The sequence below is a fragment of the Falco peregrinus genome, chromosome 5, assembly GCF_023634155.1.
Source record: "Falco peregrinus isolate bFalPer1 chromosome 5, bFalPer1.pri, whole genome shotgun sequence".
In the NCBI taxonomy this organism is placed as follows: Eukaryota; Metazoa; Chordata; class Aves; order Falconiformes; family Falconidae; genus Falco; species Falco peregrinus.
In genome coordinates, this window is record NC_073725.1 from 91,385,238 (window position 1) to 91,405,456 (window position 20,219).

General features: G+C 48.8%; 1 protein-coding gene across 4 annotated transcripts in view; it reads left to right on the plus strand.

Annotated features, from left to right (window-relative positions):
• Positions 1–20,219, plus strand: part of SRGAP3 (SLIT-ROBO Rho GTPase activating protein 3) — a 125,912-nt gene that overhangs the window by 80,863 nt on the left and 24,830 nt on the right. For all 4 annotated transcript variants that reach the window (XM_055805286.1, XM_055805284.1, XM_055805283.1 and 1 more), the window contains exons 5-10: positions 3,103–3,288; positions 4,720–4,848; positions 16,872–17,093; positions 17,613–17,714; positions 17,930–18,127; positions 19,409–19,493. In XM_055805286.1, the coding sequence (XP_055661261.1) occupies positions 3,103–3,288; positions 4,720–4,848; positions 16,872–17,093; positions 17,613–17,714; positions 17,930–18,127; positions 19,409–19,493 (922 nt within the window). The remainder of the gene's footprint in view (positions 1–3,102; positions 3,289–4,719; positions 4,849–16,871; positions 17,094–17,612; positions 17,715–17,929; positions 18,128–19,408; positions 19,494–20,219) is intronic.

Genomic DNA, 20,219 nt, shown 5'->3' on the forward strand with positions numbered 1-20,219 from the left:
AGATGCATTGCCCAGGTTAAACATAATGGCAATAATCATTCCCTGTGTAGCAGTGGCTGGAGGCAGCTCTCCCTTTCCGTGGGGAGCGCTGCAGGGGGAGGCTGTCCCTCCATGGCGGGTGTTTTCTGTCAGTACCAGCTCTAGAAGTCACTGACTATCCCGTGGTAGAAACGTGTTGATACGTTGCTCTGTGTCACTCTGTAGAAGTCCTCTGAAAAGGGCATGTTTGCTTTCACGCTCCCTTGGAAGACCCGGGAGGTAGAGGTGAGCCCATGTCGGTCGATGGATTTGTCCCTTTCTCAGACCTGGCGCTGTGGTTGTCCCTTAGGCTAAGCCATAGGCTGCATCCAGGGAGGAGGGGGCTGGGGTCTTCAGCAGGCTTTCACCTATGGCCGTGCTCATCTCTGCTTCACCCTGTGTGCTGGGCTTGTATTTTGGTCTCCTTGACTTCAGGAGGGCCTGAGCCTGTGCTTAATGTGGGTCACCCAGTTTTGGTCTGGTTTCTCTGGTGGATCAGAACCTTAATGATGGGCTGCTTAGAAATATAAAGCACTTCTAGCTGAAGACAGCAAACACTGCCATTTACAGCTGGTATTTTGGTAATGGCCTTTACCCAGAACGTGTTATTAATATTGGAAGACACAACTTGTGTTGTTAAATAACTAATGAGCGTTGGGATGTATTTTTCTTCATCTATTGCAACTAATTAACTTATTTGCAGAAAAGATCCCAGGGATGCAGCTGTGGCAGTTTTTCCGTATGACACAGTAGCGTAAGACAGGGACAGTGTGACTCAATTGCAAGCACCAAGAAGGCACGGATCAAAGGGCTGATGGTGCGGTGCAGGTAGTTCCCATTCAAAATTAAATTAAGGCAGATACTAAACCAAACAGAAAATATCCCCTGAATTTCCAAGAGCTGTGTGGCATGGCAGCTGGTGAGGAATGTGGTCAGCACAGTGAGCTGTTTAAAGCACGTTTCAGCAACGTGTATGCTGGAGTTTGGGGAAGATATTTTAATGGAAATTAGGTCCTTTGTGCTTTGTTAAAGAGACTTTCAGAGGACTTTTAAACCTGGTTCCTGTGTTACCTTTTCAGGTTCAAGCAGGGACAAAATACAGAGGAGGAGAAAGGACCTTTGTTAAGGAAGGTTTCTCCAGTCATTAGCAAATAAGTCAGTAAGAGCCTGTGCAAAGAAAGGTACCAGATCGCAGTGGGGCTGGGTACCCCCCTTGCAGCACCCTGCCCTGCACTCTGGCTGCTGAGGTGTCGTCGTCCCCCCCCCGTCCGTCCCCCCCCTTGCAGCTGCGGGACCCACTGGGGTCAGTGGGAAAAGGGGTGATGGCAACGTGTCCCCAGGCTGGCGGCAGAGCGGTGTAGCTGTGGGTGGACAGAGAGTACCGATGAGTTGTGCTGAAGTCTTTCTGGTTAGGTAACTGTCTCATAACGTTTAGATTTCACAAAAATAAAGCAGTTTGGACCACTGTTTAATTGTTGGGGTTTGCTGCTGCGTTGTGTTAGAGGCTTTCTGGGTGCTGGAGAAACCTCTTTCATTGCTGCCTGACTGCACTGAAGCGCAGGACACTTCTTTTTCACGTTTCCCCCAGAAAGATGGAGACAGCGAAGATGAGGAGTACTCATTGAAGCCCTCTAGTCTTTCTTCTTAGGAAAACCCCAGAAACTAACTGTTTTGTGTGTGTCCTGTGGCATTCACTGCAGAAACTGCAGTTTGAAATATGTGTCTTGGATCTATGTTAGAATTTGCAGGATTTTTAAATAAAGAAGCTCAGAAACAAGGCACAAGCAGTTGCTTAAAATTGTAACTCCCAGCGATGGCACATTTGGGTTGATGCTTCGATGCGGCATTTGGAGCTCATTTGCAGCTGACGCTTGTGCTTGGCAAGAGGAGACATCATATGTTTCAGCTTAACCTCATCCAAGTTAAACACTCCTGGTTCCTGCTGATGACTGCAGCTCAGGAAAACCCTGTATTTTCTTCATTAAGGCTTATGCAAAGTTACTCTGCTTCTGTGGGTTCCTTCTCCTTTTTAACCTGTGGCCTTGAGGCAATCCTGTCCCAGTGCTGTTGCCAGTGGTACCTGGGCACTGTGCGTGAGGCTGATCTTCAGTGAGAAGTCAGGCATCTCCAGCCTTGTCAAGACAATGCGGAATACAACGTCCAAATCCTGAAGGGAGATGATGAAAGGGGACAACGTGACTAAAGGCATAAAGAGAGAAGAGCAGATGTGCTCCTCTTGCCAGCTCCATTAAAATGATCGCAGTGTGCCCTTTGGGCTTTTGTATCTGAAAGGAAAGGCTGTGGTAGAAGTTTTGCCTGCAGGAGTTTTCCTGGCAGTAGATCAGCCTCCTCTATCCAGAGTCACTGGTGGTGACCTGGAACTTAGAGGGCTCGGTGCTGCTGCAGTCTGCGCTGACGCTGCTTACCCACAGCAGCAAGAGGAGAATTAACTGGTGATAGGAGACAAACTGCATTTCTGCTTGGAAAGCACAGCTCCACCACCTTGCAGGTGAGATGTGCTGTCAGGATGGTACAGCAGGGGTTATGCTGATGGGTTTGCTTAGCAAGTGCAAGTGTGGGAACAGAGCGGTCTGGTCAAAAGTGACTTCAGGTTGACTTTGACCTCACAGTCTCTCGTCATGGAGACGCTTATCTCAGCTGCAAAGCACTGGAAGTTATGTCTCTTTTTCCCTGTAGGCAGAAGGTGCACAGTGCTCTTTGAACACAGGTGTGTGCTGGAGGCACATCCTAGCCTGTCCCTGCAACAGGGACTGCATGGGGATAGTGGTACTTACACTGGTTCTATGCCATTTTGAAATAGGGCTAGTGATGGCATTAATTTTATAAAGTCATAGAAATGTTTGGGTTGGAAGGGACCTTGAAGATTAGTTCCACCCCCCCTGCCATGGGCAGGGGCACTTAGGGGCTTTTCCTTCCACTTTGTTGTCGCTTCATGCCATAGTAGCCTCAGACAGCCCTGGCACAGCTGAGGCTGCTCCACGCTGCCCGTGGCTGTCATCTTCTTGTGCACTGATGCTTCATGTGGCCATTGGGCAGGGTGCTCACAAACTTCTCTTTCCTCAGGTGATGAAGACCTACCACATGTATCATGCAGAAAGCATCAGTGCTGAGAGCAAGCTGAAGGAGGCAGAGAAGCAGGAGGAAAAGCAGTTCAACAAGTCGGGGGACATCAGCGTGAACCTTCTGCGGCATGAGGACAGACCTCAGCGGCGCAGCTCTGTCAAGAAGATTGAGAAAATGAAGGAGAAGGTGGGTGAGAGGGAAGGATGGGGAGCCAGGCTGGGGGCTTGGCTCCAGCCCTCCCTGTGCGGCTGCTCCCCTGTCTGTGGAAGGGCTTAGGGAGGATGTCGACCTGTGTGCTTGTGCTTTGCTGAAGGGCAGGCTGAGGCGGCCATGATGAGCCTCTTTGCTGCTTCCTGGCTGTGGAGGCGTGCCAAAACTAGCTGCTAGTGAGGATTTGCTTCAAAATCGGGCTGGCACTGCTCAACAACAAATGGGGATGGGGGACATAAGGCAGCGCAGCCTTTGGAGGGGGTGGTGGACCCGCACGGGAGCCACATGGCCACCCATGACATCTGCTGTGCTGGTCTCTGGAGGGAGGGCTGGGAAGGGCGGCTGGAGCGGCCTCGGAGGGTGACGGCTCTGAGAGCCCGTGGCAGAGATGGGCGGTGGGAGGTGCTGGTACACCAGCCGCTCGGCCTCACGGTGGCCTTCGCCATGCGCTGGCTGGGACCCAAGACCGAGCTGAACACTGAGGAGGGCAGCGCGGCAGGGTGTCTGGCTCGGCACAGCGATGCTTTCTGATACAGACCCAGGCCCCTGCTATGGGGGGCTGTGGTTTGTTCATGACTTATATTTTTAAAAAAAGCACTTTTAGCCATGAACAATAGCTGTCCCAGGGTTCCGTCAGAGACTCGTGGCAGGCAAGGAAAGGTCGGATATAGAAATTAACAGTGTTTCTTCTGCTGCAGACTCTGGGAGTTAAAGTGCAGCATTCAGTTGGCTTTGCTGGTCTTAACTCCTTTCTGGCTTCAGTAGATAGAAGAATCTCCGAAACTGTAATTTTTCTGTTAATTTTGGAGAAAAAGCAATAGCCTCCTGAGCCAGGACGAGTTTGCTCGTGTGTTGACCTTGGGGCATTGTCTAGCAGCATGCTTCTTTGAAGGATTAATCTTTGGTGCTAAACCTTTAGATTAGTGGTCTGCCTGGGCAAATGCCCCAGATCTTGAGCACATCTGCTTTCCTATGCAGTTTTGAATTCTGGGTCCTGTTCTAAATTTTGTAGCTTGGGCCTCTGGGCCAGATTCCACTTTGATACAGCTGCATAAATCTGGAGCAAGTCCAAATGTACATCAGCATTTCTGAGAGGAAAATTTGGCCCTCTAATTCTGATTGATGCCAAAACCTCCACAACTGCACAGATAAAGGAAGAACAGCTGTGCTCAGGGTGCATGGGGTACATCTGAGCAGAATGTGCTCGTTGTGCCTTGGCTGACGGTACCAGGGGTGTTCAGATGCAATCTCTTCCATCCTGGCCAGGGTGCCTCATTTCATACCCTGTAAAAAAATTTATTAATTAACGTCACACCCAAGCTGCAGGGTGCTGTGGGGCCCAGCAGCAAGAGAAGCTGTGAAAGTAGCATCCTGTTTGTGCTCTGACATTCCATTTTGCTTTTTCAGAGACAAGCCAAATATTCTGAAAACAAGCTGAAATGTACTAAAGCCAGGAACGACTACCTGCTGAACCTGGCAGCCACCAACGCAGCTGTCAGTAAATACTACATCCACGATGTCTCTGACCTCATTGATGTAAGTGCTTCCCCCCTGCATGTGTCCTGCCCGTGTTCTACTGATGAGTGCACAGCTAAATCTTAAGCATGGTTTGGTCCTTCAGTGCACTCTCATGTGGTGGTAATGAAGGGCTATTTGTTGGCGCTTTAAAATGTGCTTACCCGGGGCCTGAAAATGTGCTGTAAACTTTCTCCACTCCCCCTACCTGCCCCCCTCCCCTCCCCTCCCATGACATTTTTTCCCTCCCAGCTGCACACATGCATTTGACTTTCCCCTCAGTTGATGCAGGCATATATGAACAGAGCTAGAGCTGCCATTGTATGGGAGTCATAGAATCATAGAACAGTTTGGGTCAAAAGGGACCTTAAAGACCATCTAGTTCCAACCTGCCATGGGCAGGGACACCTTCACTAGCCCAGGTGGCTCCCAGCCCCGTCCAGCCTGGCCTTGAGCACTGCCAGGGATGGGGCACGCACAGCTGCTCTGGGCAGCGCTCTGTCAGCCTCCTCTGAACTTTATGGTGGCCTTGTGAGCACACAACAAAGTAATTGATTCATATGTATGCTACATATAAACTTCTTTCATCAGTGTCTGGGGAAAAAAGGTGGAGTTTTTCATAACTGCAGGGTATGAACCAGCCTGAACCAAACGCTTTTCTGGACGCATAAGCAGAGGAGGCTGGGTGGAACTGCATGGTTCAGGCATGTCTAATAGACAGTTATGAACCAGAAATTGCCTGCATGTTTTCTGCACCTCTCATGCTGTATCCCAAGCATGCTAAGGTCTGGTTCTTGGTGCATGTTGGCTCTGCCTTCAGAACTGCACAGACACACAGTGCTTTACTTCATGTTGAAGTGGTGGCTTCATCTGCTGTGGCAGAGCACAGAGCAGGGTGTCCTGCGGCTGGAGCTCCACAAAGTCCAGAGCCTTTGGAGAATTTCCCTTGAGACAGGCCAGGTGAGCCTGAGGTTTCTTCCTGGCCCATTGATTAATCTGCATTTGAAACAGATAAACTCTAATGAAGATCAGATACGTCCTTGGTTTTGTTGTTGAAACAGAAGATTTATTATTTTTTTTTCTACTATATGCATCTGCAGTTTCTGTCAGTACAAGCAGGCGCTTAGCTGTCCTCAGCTTTGCTGGCAGTTAAGCACATGTGGAAGTGCTTTCCTAGTAAGGGAAGGTGCTTGCTGAGGTGTATGACTAGAAATGCTCATTGTGTGAAAATAGCCTCAGGGCAGGAACTGCTGGAAGCATTTTCCTAGTGATGGTAGGAACTGAACCCACGTGTGTGTCGGTGACTCCTGCTGCTTTTAAATGATTTGAGAGAAGGGATTTCAATTTCTTCCTTTAATAAGCATATTCATAGTGGTATAGATTGCACAATGCAGAGTTTCTTCCTGCTAGAGTTGCTTCAGTGAGCACATAAATAACTGTTCTATCAGTCCCGAGTTAGTCTTCTGGCTTCATCATTACTTAAATGTATAATTTTAAAATGTGCTGGAGTTTTTTCTCCTTTACTAACCCACTAACTTGTATTTATTCTTCTAAGCACTGAATTAAAGTAAGTCTGATGCAAAACCCCTGGTGATTTCAACATTATGAGATATGATAAAGTATTCTTAGTGTGTCATTTTTGTTTTCTTTATTATTTAAGATTTATTTAGCCATACTAAAAAGAGTAACATCTTGGTCACGGAGCCATTTGAACAGCAAAGTATGATAATGCTTGGGTTTATCTGTGGGGTTTCTGCTTTTGTTGTGTATGTTCTCTCTCTCTTTTCTCATTTATTTTTTGAAGCAAGAATGAATGACTTGCTTGGAGTTTTGGGGACTTTGATTTCCCAGAGTTGCCGAGTTCCATTTTAGTTCTGGCTGTTTATTCAATTCCTCACAACTTTACTTTACTTGCTGACACTTTCACTGGAGTTAGCAGATGGCTTTTCTTCCCCATTCTAGGAATCCCTTTAGGGGACTTCAACTAAAGCATCTTCAACTCTGCACAGCTAAATTCCTCTAATTATATGTTCTTTCACCAAAGAAAACAAAATATTGTATGTGTGAGCTGCACACCAGTGTCCTAATTTTAAATCCCCAAAGGAAGAGCAGTTTATTTGAACAGGCTTTTGTACAAATTCAATGTATTTTGCAAAAGCATGGCAAGAAGGGTTCCGACACTCTCCAGAAGACGGGGATCGCATTTGCTGTATCCCACTAGTACTGAAAGTGGTTGGAAGAAACAACAGCCATTGGATCCCACTGCGCTGGGCTTTCTGTAGGTGTGTAATCCATGTAAAGGAAGATGAAGAAAACAGATGTTTTTAGATGTAGTTTTAAAGTTAGTGTTTTAATCTTAGAACGTTTAACAATGATAAGGAGAAGGGTGCCTTTCACTCTGGGGAGCGAGTGCCATCGGCCAGCCCCGGCTCTGTACCACGGCAGGATGTGGGTCCTCTGCCCCGTGGGGTAGCCCTGCTGTTTCACAGGACACGGCAGAAGAGCTCTGAGCATGGAGGGAGGATTTTGCCTTCAGTAGAGAATCTGCAGAGCTCTTGGCCGCAGCAGTGTGAACAGAGCAGGGTGATGCAGGGCCCTGGGCATCTGCGCAGGGGGAGCTGTGCCTGGCCAGAGGAGCGGGTCTGCAGGAAGAGGGCGAGTGCATTGGGGCTTCATGGTAGGAACAGAGGTTTGGTTTAGCTCCAAGCCTGGCTGGCCATGCTTTAATAGGATTCTAGCAGTGTCCATGTATTGCAGTTACGCAAATTCTCCCTGCTTCTCCACCCTTCGTCACCAAGGGTGATGATTAACGATGTACCAGACTGTCTTTCCAGGACATAGGAGGGGTGATGGGAGGCTCTCACACACCCCTCATATCAAGCACAAATTGCCATGTGCAGTTTCATGATTTGTACACAAATCTGAACAGTCAGGACACTGGAGCAGCTAATTTAGCAGTGTTCTCCCCAAATCCCAGATGGCTTAGTGTCATCTGTTAGGTACAGCCTTGACATTTCTTGTGCCCTCGGCATCACTGCAGAGTAGTGACTTCTATAACAAAGCCGTTCTGCTAATCTCCCGGTCTGGTGAGAAGGAAGGTCCCAGCTGCTCTGGGAGAGAGTGAAGAGTCCTCCCAGGGCTGCAGTTTTAATGAGAAATTTAAAACTCGATCAGAGGAGCCATGGAGTGGCACAGAGCGCCTCTATCCCTCCCGCTGTCTCCAGTGGCCTTTTGTTTTGTCCTGTAGAAAGGAAGAGAAGAATATAGAGGCAGATCAAATTAGACTTGGACTTAAAGTACACTATTGGGCCTCTTCCCTTGAAAGAAGCATGTGTTTACATTAAAATGCCTGAGTTCGTCTCTCATTTCTGTCATTAACTATGTGACCAAGTTAATCTCTTTTGGCCATGTATGTGAAGTGGAGATAAAGCTGCTTATCCATCCCTCTGGAATTCTGTTTGAAATGGCCGCAAAATATTTTGAAGTGGTCACATGAAAGATGCCGCTGGATTTAGCTGAGTAAAATATAACAGTTGGTGTCAATACGTGCTGATCCACCAAAACTTGTTCAGCCTCCTGTAAATCCTTTTGAAACAGCAGCTTGCTTCTCTGTGGATTAGTGTGTTTGCTGTGTTTGAGACAAGCAAGCAAGTAAAGGAGGGGAACTATGAGGAATTTAATGTTACACATTACTGCCAAATTGTTCAGACCCTGGAAAACTTAGCTGATGGCATTGTCATTTTTCACATGGTCAAGTGATGCTTAGTCAAGTTAGGACACAGAAACGGCGGTCACAGTTGTTATGCCAGAAATCTTCCATTTGCTTTACTTACAGTGAAACTCTAGGTTTTGCAGCAATGTCAAGGGAGTGGAGGCCAGAAAATACAATATAGGTATAAATGCATAATATATCTTTAAAGAATGTGTAAAGAAAATATAAGGAAAAAAGGGAATGGGGCAGAGCAGGTAAGGAGAACTGTTTGTTTCCAGCTGGCGCTGGGTCTGCGGGGGACTGGGAGTGAGGCTGCTGTTACCTGGTGAGCTCAGCCATCGATGGCAGGCTGGCTGCGACTCGGGCTTTACTCCGGGGTTTGCCCTGTGCTCGGCACACAGTCTGGCCCTGTGCGATGGCCGTGTCCAACAGCTTGGCTCAGCCGGTCCCACTACCGCCGTGGCTGTATCTTTTTTTATTTGGGAGGCTGAACCCCCCCACAGAGGGAGGCTCAGAGGTGCTGAAGCCACAGACTGCTTTGTTAGGATCTATTTTTTTAAGGCATCTCCTGGCAGCTCATGTCATTGTTGTTTCCATCAGTGGCTAGTTGCCTGGGCACATCTGTGCCTGCTGAGCCAGCGCCGGCGGCAGCTTTGCTGTGTGCAGCGCTTCCCCTGTAGGATTACACAGGGATGTTCCCCTGCCCTGAGTAGCTCTGCATGACTACACTGGCTTTAATGAAGAGATACTGATTTATGCAAGCAGAGGATCTCTTTTGGGGCCTTACTCTGTTGTTTAAAGCAATTTTTCCAGCATAAAGAACCTTCCACTTCCAAAGGCTCAGAGGTTCCTCCTGCGCTGTCCTTTGAGTGGGCTTTCTGCCAGATACCAGGCTCCTGCCAGCCCTGGGAGCCAGGTATCTTTTATCGTGGAAACTGTGCAAAGCATTGCTGTCACCGTACCTTCATGTGGAGCAGCATCTGTAACTCAAAACTCGTGCTTGCCCAGGGAGGAGGGCCTGTATGGCAGCTTACCGTGCTGTGTGTCTGCAGCTGGGAGATCTGGCTTCGGGGTATTTCAAATAAAGTCAACAGCAGAGCAATCAAAAGAATAAACAGCTTCCATGAGGAGGAATTAGGCTGTCTCAAGAGGCTCAGCGATTTTTACTGCATGGCTGCTGCGTCCCTGCTGCCCGCTTTCCCACAGAGGCAGCAATCTGGGAATGCCACTGGCAGCCTGCAGCACCCAAGCTACAGGGAAATAGAAAATGTGTGTTTTTAGAAGGTGCAGTCACTAACTTTGCAGGGAGTTGCAAGATGAGCAGCTGGAGGGTGCCACACAGCCACCTGGGCACAAGTGCTTTACAGTGGGAGGTTGCAGTGGGTACCAGCGGCCATCCCGGGTGGACACTGGCACCCCAGTGTGTGCACAGGGGGTGTAGGGCTTGCTGGGGTGCCTGAGTTCCTGGGGTGCCTGAGCTGGTGAAGAGCAAAACCCACAGCTGCTGTGGTTGCAGAGTTAACCCTCGAGCTTTAACGGTGGGTGCAACAAGACATGCCTGAGCTGGCGGGGAGCCCCAAGCAGTAGTCCTGGCGTGTGAATTGCCTGGGCAGAGGTTGCCAGTGGAAATGGGTGATAAAACCAGAAATACCCTTATGCCTTTAAAAGCTTCATGCATTTTAAGAGGAAAAAAATGGAAGAAAGAGGATTAGATTCATATGATTTTTCAACGCAGAGCTTCTGTGGATGAAGAGAGGAGGAGAAAAAGGTGCATTTGCTTGATTTCCTGTCACAAATTTGACATCTTTTTCATAGACTAGCACCCTGTTTCAGTAAACTTGTATTACTCTTCTTCAATATGGAGGTTATTAATAATAGCTACCTGTTTGTAACCAGGAACGACAAATCAACATACTTTAATAACTAAGTGGTTCTTAGAGTATTGTATTAAATGGAGGGAATCGAACCAATACACATTTCTTAAATTTTGCTGGTCCTGGCTTTAATAATATGGTAAAACTATTTTAAATTTTTTGCCAAAGTTTGCATGTAGTAAAGAGTTTATTCTTCATGTGGATACCACAGGCTTTGGAATTGGCTTGTTAAATAAGCACACATGCTGATTGGTGTGTGATTTAGAAGTGTCATGCAGTCTGTAAATTTTACTGCCTGAAGACTATGTTCAGTCTTTGTTTGATAGACCTGGTTAGCTTAGTACAAAAAAGCAGTACTTTCCTTTAGAGAAAAGAACTTATTCTTGGCATTTTGGGCTGCTTTTCCCAGTAGCTTGAATGAAGAGCCTCGACATCATGTTCTTTAAAATATTAATTTGCCAATGCATTCATCTTAAAAACAAAACACCATGCCCCCAAACGAACAAACAGAACCCCTGACCCCCAAAATCATCAAAACTCGTTAAAGAAAATACGCATGGGTGAGGAAGCTGCTATAGAGGTACTAAGGAGCGAAATAAAATGTAGTTTAGAAATCCTCTGGAAAGAAACCTGCTTCAGGGACCATAGAGTTAATTAATTATAGCTAAATTTGAAAAGGGCCGCATACTTTTTTGCTCTGTGATACTTACAGTGAAGGAACCTTTGATTAGAAATAATCAGATCTCATGCTTCAGGGCGTGAGTTGATTACTGCAAGGGTCAGGGAGGATCCTGTCCTTTCCCTGCCCTATCCCCACATTGTTCCTTGTTTGGCTAAAAATAAATCAGTTGTTCAGGAGTTTTTACATCTTGGTTGCTGCCTCAGGCAAAACACTGAATGTGATTGACCAAGACCGTTTTAGAAGAGATTTATGGTAACTGTCGAGCGCTGCAGCCAGGCTGTGGCACGCATGGGGGACCCTTCACTCAGTTCAGGAAACACCTTAAAAACAGGTACTTGCCAGGGGCTGTGGGAGAAAGCCAGCCCAGTAGCAAACGTTGCATTGCCCTGGCATTACAGCACGGGCTTCCTGATTCCTGGCCTCAGACCACAAAAATCCAATAGTCACCCATATGACGTGTTACGACAGCTTACGTACTCTTTGTAATAACAGGCACGGTTTTGCTGTGAGTCAGAAAGACAGGAATGCATGGAGGGAATGCAGGGTGCTTTGGTCCCGCGCTGTCAGACATGTGGTCGCACCCTCACCCTGTGCTGCCGTTCCCTCGCGCTGCTGACGCCTGGAGCGTGAGCTGCAGCTGAGCTGCCCTCAGCGTGGTAGGCATCCAGGGCAGTGACGCCAGCGCTGGTGTCCTGTGGGCAAAGGAAGAATTTTGCTGGGTGGTGCTGAGCAGCCAGGGGACCTGTGTTCTGTTTGGTTTCAGGATCCCTCAGCACCCTCGTCATTTGGCAGAGGAGCAACTCTTTAGGTTTAGATAGACTACAAATTGCTAAAGCTTAAAAGATGGGGACAGCCTGGGGGATATTACCTTTATATTTAAAATAGTGCGCTTTCTCCTGCTGCGCCCACTTCCCAATGCTGAAAAGTTCAGCGACCTTCGAACCGCCTGTGCGCAATGGGGTGAGTGCCTCTGTCGCTGCGCCTCAGCATCCCCCATCGCCCATTCCTGCCCAGCGTCAGACTTGCTGGGGAATATTAAGGGTAATGTTCGTCAAAAGGAGACAGCCCTTGCATTTATTTGCTTCTTCCCATCTTTTCTGAGCAATTATTTGTGGCTGCTGATGCATCTCAGCCCTTTTTGCCTTCTCCTGGTGTGGTTTAATTTCCTTTGCTGCTGCCTGGCTCCAGCTTACAGCATGCAGAGCCTGTTTGTTGTGGTGGGGTGTTGCTTTTTCACAAGCATTTATCATACCTTGGCTGGAATACCTTTTGTAACAGGGTTTGTCTTGATGCTGTTTAGCTTTGAGGGAAGCGCAGTGACTGCAGGCTGCAAAGGTGCGACTGTTTTGTTTTCTGCATATTAAATACTTAGCAAATAAATCTTCCCCATAAAAATAAATGAGAAAAGCAGCAGCTCGCATTCTCTTTGAACATGCCTCCTAAGATCTGAAGATACTTTCCAGGTATGAGTTAGGCTCTCACATAGTACGCAGCATTGTCCTGGCCAAGCGTAAACATTATCTTGGTAATACATCATGTCACGCTTTGCAACAGACACCTGAAATGTGTTTTAACTGGTGAGGAAGTGAGACAGATGCATCAGTAGTTTGGAAAGCATTTTGTTCTCTCTGGAGCCCAGTACTGTTGCAGCCTCGGGTACATAAAACCCGCAGTGTTTCTGCAGAGCTTCACCATTCATATCAAACCCCATCAAGTTCCTCCGAACCTGACAGTCGCTGTCGTCGCTGCCAGCATCTCTCTCATGTGGGGACATCTGCCCATCCCATGGGGACGGGGCAGCTCTCTGCCCGCTGCTGAGAAGTGACAAGGTCATTGCTGGAGCATGGGGTGGTTTGGACTCCCGTATTTTCCACCCGCTGGATGTTGCTTTCTTAAACCACTGCTTGTTTTCCTGTGCTGGTGCATTTGGTGCCTTGGTTGTGGTCAGTGGCATGGTGTGCTTGCTGCCCCGTCGGTTCAGACCATGCCAGGCCTGGCTGCCACCAGAGATCGCCCTGGGCACAGCAGTGTGACCGCAGCCGGGGAAGGGCTGGTGCTCCCTCAGCCGCGCAATTGCAGTTAGGGAAGGGTGCTGGTGCAGGGCTGGAGGCTCGCTGGCTTTCCTCCTGGCTCTGGGCAAACCTTTTAACGTCTTTCTGTTCCCACTGTGTGTCTGAAATGGGATTACTGGCGACAGGGTTAATGGCTGGTGGTGGTCTTCTGCAGCCCCCAGCCCGCCTCCGGCGCAGCGCCATGGTGGGCGGTGGGAGACACACACACATTTGGCTGCTTCGACGGCATTTTGGCTAAAACCAGATTGTTTGAGCTCTGGGGTGTTGGTTTATTTCTCAAGTTGAACACTATAATATTTCCACTCCTTGCAGGGGTGTTACCAGACTTAATGAATTAATATACGATGAGCTTTGAGCTTTCCAGATGAAAGGCACTGCAGAAGGGCTAAGGATTATTATTTGTGGCTCTAATTTATTTTCCATCAAAGGGATGAGAGGGGTGAGAAAATGCCATTTGTTCTGGAACTGGGAGCAGGAGTTTGAAGTCTTTTTTTTCTTTCTTTTTCTTTTCCCCTCCCCTTTGTGTGTTTCTCTGGGAATTTTTTGGAAGTCCCTGCTCTGTCTTTTCTTCTCCAAGCAGCAGCGTGTGAAGCAGCCAGCACAGCGCTAATCACCAGAGACTTCAAGGGCCGTAGCATGTTAGGAAAGTGCCTGCCCTGATTCTTTCTAGCAACTGATTTCTGGGCATTGCAAATAACTGCTAGCTTCGGTGTGAGTTCAGCATCAAAGTAAAGGAAAGTTTTCACATGGAATTTTTTTCTCAAAAGCATCTGGCGATACCCTGAGCCTCATCTTCTCAGATTCTGTGGCATTCAGCAATTTTTCCTTTGTAATAGCTCAGGTTTACCTGCTTTGGCAACACCCACCCTTGAACAGTGGCAGATATTTTCTCCTGGCATTACTTTTTGTGGTCAAGTAGTGACGATTTCCGGGGCGGGTGGGAGAAGGACAGCGAGGGGCCGGGAGGTGCACCAGGGAACGTGCGCAGTCCTGTTTGCAGGGCACAGAACTGGTCGGCTGCTCGTGGCAGGAGAGCAGGTCCTGCTCCGGCATCAGCATGGGGGTCTCGGCCCTGAACCCTGCTCTGCCCACCTGGTAGCCCCCTCTGTGCGAGCCTGTGCCAAAGCAGGCGGGCTGCGGGCACCAGGTCCGTGCTCACAGTCCGAGCGCAGAGCTGCTGGTGGTGCCCCCGGCACCGCTGCTCCCGCACTGCCCCTGCCTGCAGGGTGCTAGGCGTGCTGGGCGCAGCAGGGCAGCTGTGCTGCTGCATCCTCTTGACTCATCGGTTTCTTGTGCAGCCATGGAGCAGTCGTACAGGCACTGGTGCTAAAACTGTCTTGGCAGAGACTCACAGCACTGGAATGAGGTTTTGCCCCAAGTGGCGAATAGAAATTCACCCCGATTCTTTGGTTTTTTGTGTTGCTTGATGATTTATTAAGGCAGAGCTATACCAGTCCTTAACTGCCTATGTTTTCAACTAAAAGACCAGAAGCTAAAAAGAAGCAGGGTAAATGTTGGATTATAACCGTTCAAAAATTCCTGCGAAAATCCTCATTATTGCAGGTGTGGTTTCACTGCTCTAAAAGGCTGGGTGGGGATGGGCAGAGCGCAGCGTATCTGTGAGCGGGGTCGGCCTGTTGTGGTTTTGCTGCTGCTTTTAGCACAGGCTGAACCAAACGCAGCTCTGCGTGTGACTTGATCCGAGCCGAGGGCTGTCTCCTCGCATTGGCAGAAAGCACAAGATGACTTCTTTGGTTGAAGCTGCTTGTGGCACCAGCTGAGTTTTCATATTTCACTTCAAGTTTATCAGTGCTGATGTTCTGATGCAGATTCACTTTTTGTGCCTTTCTGCATCAGTTCAGTAATCCCCGTGAATGGTGTAGAGCGGGAGAAGGTGCCTCTGAAATGCCAGCTCCCAACAGGGAGATCTGCCACTGCGGCAAAGTTGGTCTCGTTTTGGGTCATTGAGATTACACTAGCAATCTTTCTGCTCTTTTCTGTAGCTTTTTGTGCCGTGGTGGTCCTCCTGGCAGTGGTTTTGGTGGGGCTGCAGTGGGGTGGAAGCCAGCTCACCACATGCCTGCCCATGCCATGCCGGGGTGGTCGTGGTTACAGCTCAGATGGTGAGGATTTCCTGCTTGTTCTTTAATCTGTGTGGCAGCAAAGCGTTTTAACTTCTGTAATGTAAATTGTGTGTGATAGGAATTGTCACTGGCAATGGTTAGTTTGGTGCTGCCTGCCATGGGAGGTGTTTGTCACAGGGTTTCTCCCATGGAGGTGTCCTGTGACCCACAGCCCTCCTGCGCCTGGGCATGTCTCTGCAGGTCACAGTGCTTGTGTGGGAGGTACCTGAAGAGCTTCAGAGGGTCAGCGTTCTGCCCTGCTGGCTGCCTGTGCTGACCAGGGTGTGTGTGCCATGCCCCGCAGGTGCACCCATGCCGTGCTGGGAGACAGGAAGGAGTGCACTGGGGATGTAGGATTATGAAATGCCTCACAGAGGGTAAAGCCATAATTATCTAACTTTACATCCTCTATCAGTAACTGCAGGCCACTCCTGCATGCCAAAAATAGATGTGCTTCAGCTTTGGACTGCAGCCCTTCTGTATCACTGCACTCTCCTTACAGCCCTGTGAGTGTGGCTCAGGCTGATGATGCGTTGCACTCCTGCTTCTGATGTGTTGCACTCCTGCTTCCAGCATCCTCTCTGTCTTGCCTTTCCCCATGGAACAGCATCTGTTGATCTGTGAATTTTGGGTGCTGCTTCAGTGCCCGTCCTTGCCGCTGCTGCTAGCAGCAGGGGCAGCTGGTCAGAGCGGAGCCCTGCGGAGGTGCGCGCTGTGCTGGGGCTCCCGGTGGGGACTGGGAGGAAGGTTGCTAAGGGTTGCTTTTTGCTCAGCTGTGATTAAACGTTCATAGCAGCAAATCCCTTTGCTGTTGCTATGCTTAACATGCCAAACTTGATTACATTGAGAAGAGAGTTTAAAAACAGGCTTTTGTGTAATGTACAGTGTTTTGGCAGCAGTTAACTCCGAGTTTTATCATTTTTCCCAAGGTGAACATGAGAACGATCAGTTATACGTGAGAAGCTGCTCCGTCGCGAGAGGAAGGCAGCTTACTAGCGAGGATAGAAGGGTTTGCCCGTACTGCAGGGCATGTTTTCCAGTGCCACCTTGCTTGATTGTCCATCTGTTTTGGATAACTTTGGGAAATGGTAGGGTTTATGGTGTGTAAAAAGCACTTGCAGGGCAGTTCACAAGGCGAGAAGGCAAGCGCTGGGGCTGAGCAATGGCACAGGCCCCATTCTCTCCCATGGGCCTCTGCAGGGCACAGGCTTTGCTGTCGGTGGGGCTCCTGTGGTCACGCTGGCCCTGGGCCTGAGCAGGTAGCCAGGGAGAGCCATGCTTTTTGGATGATTTTTTTCCTTTGTCCTGTCTGAGAAGATCCCGTCCCCTTCCCAGTGAAGTGAAGGGTGTTAAACCCCGGTGCTGTGGTGAGGGTCCAGGGCAAGGTCACTGTACTGCCTGGCTGTTTGTTCCCTGGTACCTCTTCTCCTTCAGTCCTCTCTCCTTCTCGCCTTTTCATATGGTATGGCAGTGCACTGTTAAATATATCCTGGTACGTCAGGGCCAGTGTTTCTCTGGGACATGCAGAGGGCGTGGGGAGGGAGTGGCTGTGTGACTAGACCTTTCCTCCGTGTTTCTCAGTGCTGTGACCTGGGATTCCACGCCAGCCTTGCTCGGACCTTCAGGACATACCTGTCTGCTGAGTACAACCTGGAAACCTCCCGCCACGAGGGCCTGGACATCATCGAGAACGCAGTGGACAACCTGGATGCACGGAGTGACAAGCACACCATCATGGACATGTGCAACCAGGTCTTCTGCCCTCCACTGAAGTTCGAGTTCCAGCCTCACATGGGGGATGAGGTAGTGTACTCGCCCGAGGGGCTGCAGAGGTGCCCACAGCCTGGCCTGGGCTGGCTTCCTCCTCTTCCTAACCATCATTGTTAAATTATTTCTGACTCCTTATCCCTCTGTGCTGTCTTCACACACTGCTATTCATGTTTCTTTTCTTAATGAGACACTTGGCTCATTAGGGCTCCTTCTTTCAGTCTGCCTCTTGCTCCGTATCTCTCCCAATTAGGAAGCCTGTGGTTTGATTCTCAGCTGAACTGCCCAACAGATTTATAATGCAGAGCTTTGATTTACCTGCTGTAATTGGAAGACTTCACAGTGCAGCTTTCCAATGCTGGGTAGAAAATGCTCTGTGCTGGCCTGAGTCCAAGGCACTGCTGATTAGAAAGTGGGTGATGCAGCCTCCCTGGAGGCTGTGAGGAGATTGTGGGTGCTGGAGAGAATCATGTAGCTATTTAAATGTGTGTGTCTGGCCAGTGCACGATGCACTGAACGCTCTCCTGTCTCTCTCTGGCACCATTCCTGTCTCAGGTGTGTCAGGTCAGTGCCCAGCAGCCTGTGCAGACGGAGTTGCTGATGAGGTACCACCAGCTGCAGTCGCGACTAGCCACCCTCAAGATAGAGAATGAAGAGGTAAGGAGTCGCTCTGGGTCTCGTGTTTGGCCTCGTAGGCTGTATTGCTGAGCCTTTAGCCTGTTACACAGGGGGTTTTCTGGCATGCTCAGGGGCAGAATCCTTCCAGCAACAGCGCTGAGAGCACCCAGTGACCACAGCCAGCGCAAGCCCGGTGCTTGGGAGCTGCCTGTTGGCCAGTTGTTTTGGCTTATGCTGTCTTCTATTTCCGATAGGTACGAAAAACTCTGGATGCCACAATGCAGACTTTGCAGGACATGCTGACAGTGGAAGATTTTGATGTTTCGGATGCCTTCCAGCATAGCCGCTCCACTGAGTCGGTCAAATCAGCTGCATCAGAGACCTACATGAGTAAAATAAACATCGCCAAGAGGAGAGCCAACCAGCAGGAAACTGAAATGTTCTATTTTACAGTGAGTCTCATCTCATGCGATACAGGACACAAAGCATTAATTGCTAGGGCTCAGTCCCATTTTAAGTGCTCATTAGTGAAGAGCAAGAACCGATTCAGTCTCTTCAAGTATTTGTCTTCTGTCTGATTTGGGTTTGGAAAGCATTTTTCAGTGGCAGGGCAGTGCATAGGGACTGACAATCCAGCGTCTGTCTTGTTCTTCTCTTTGAAGGAATGACTGGAGCAACGAGTTGTGACTGAAAACTTACAGAACTCTGCAGGAGTGGCTCAGAGCAGGGTAGCAGAGTCCAGCCAGCCTTGCAGTGTGTCACTATTCAGTGGCTGTTCCTGGAGGCCTTTGCAGTTTTGAACCATCAGCCAAGCCTTCCTTTTCTGGCTTATGCAGCTAAAATGTGCCCTGGGCCCATGGGAATGAACTAAAGGCATTTGCATCTCATGCAGGGTGTTGGAGGGAGCTGCAGCAGCCTGGCTTTGCAGCGCCTTGCTGTTGTGTGCTGTGTCTCCCGTGCAGCCTTGCCTCTGCACTTCACTTCCAGGCAGATCTAAGGTTCTTTCCTATAGTACTCAAAATACAATAAGCCATCAGTTCAGCCGGAGTAGTCCTCATTGGTTAATAGGCTAAGCTTAATAGCATCTTATGATACATTACATATGCGTAGAAAATTTTCTACTTGCTCTTAGCAGTATTATTATTCCAGTTTGGGGGGGTGTGTGTGGTGGTGGGGGGTGTGTGTAGGAAATTGACACCTGGTAACACCACTCCAAAGCACAAGTCTAAATGAAAATTTCAAACAGTCTGACAGTGAAATGAGAAGTTGTGCTGCACAGTTAGTATCGTCCAGCGCTTAAAGCATCTGATGGTCCCCAACCTGGGAAGGTCTCATGCACTGGGAGGCCTTGCTCTGCATCACTTGTTTGCACAAAGGCAAAGCGTCTGTCAGTGGAGGGAGATCCTCTTGATTTTCCAGGCCATTCCCAGAAGCCTGACAAAAGAAAGCTAGCTTTGAACTCTTCTCTTTGGACCTACCTCCTTGTGTTCCCAGGCAGGAGGTGGAGCTCCAAGGAGACAGGGCTAGTAAGATCATCAGGACTGTGGCTGGAGCAGTGAGAAGTGACTAGACCGTGCTCAGCCCTGTGGCACATCTGATGTCTGGTTTGTTAGACCCTGTCAGCCTTACCAAGCCGCCATCCAGCAGTCCCCTGAGCAAAAGCGTACATCAATTATGGAATATATTTTGCCAAGAGTCTTAACCCACCTTGTTTGTTTTATCTTTAATTTCAGAAATTTAAAGAGTATTTGAATGGCAGTAACCTTATCATGAAGCTCCAGGCTAAACATGACTTGCTGAAGCAGACTCTTGGAGAAGGTGAGTGGCGGGGTTAGGTCCAGGGAGGAACCTCCCAGCACATAAGACAGTTTTAAACCAGGCGTCATCTTTTGGTCTTACCTGCTGTCTGTGTGTTCCTGAGTGACTGATGGCTTCTGTGGTTGTCTGCTACTACTAAGTTTAACCAGTGACATGCAAAATTATTACTTCCTTAGAATATAACTCTTTTCCCTCCTTTTTGTGGGTGTGCACATAGAGAAATTTGTTTGAATCTTGTGCTGTGTTACTTCTTCAGCAGCAAAGAGATTCCTACCCACTCCCAACGCTCCGCCTTTTTCCTTTCTCTCCCTCTTCTTCCCCTCTTAGTGCAGCCCTGAACACACGTGTGTTCTTGTCCTTGATGCTGTGCTTCTGTGTTACAGATTTGCCAGCAGCCTTGCTGATTTAATAGGCCCCTTGCCCCCCTGGCCATAGGGTTTTGACTTGCTCTAAACTACAACTGCAAAGTCACCCTTGTTTCTGAACGAACTTTTCTATAGGAGGCTTTTATTACCCCAGATAATGTCACAGGTTTGGTTTCGAGCACATACACACAAACAGGCTTCATACCATAGAGCAAGCAGGGACTTCTGAGGGAGGTAGGAGCAAGTGGCTCCAGGTGGAATCCACCACTGCTGGGGTAGTGACATGCCACTATGTTCCTGGGAGAAGATTTTAGCTCTTCTAAAGGGTTTTTTAAAAATTGTGTTTTTTCCAGTGTAAAGA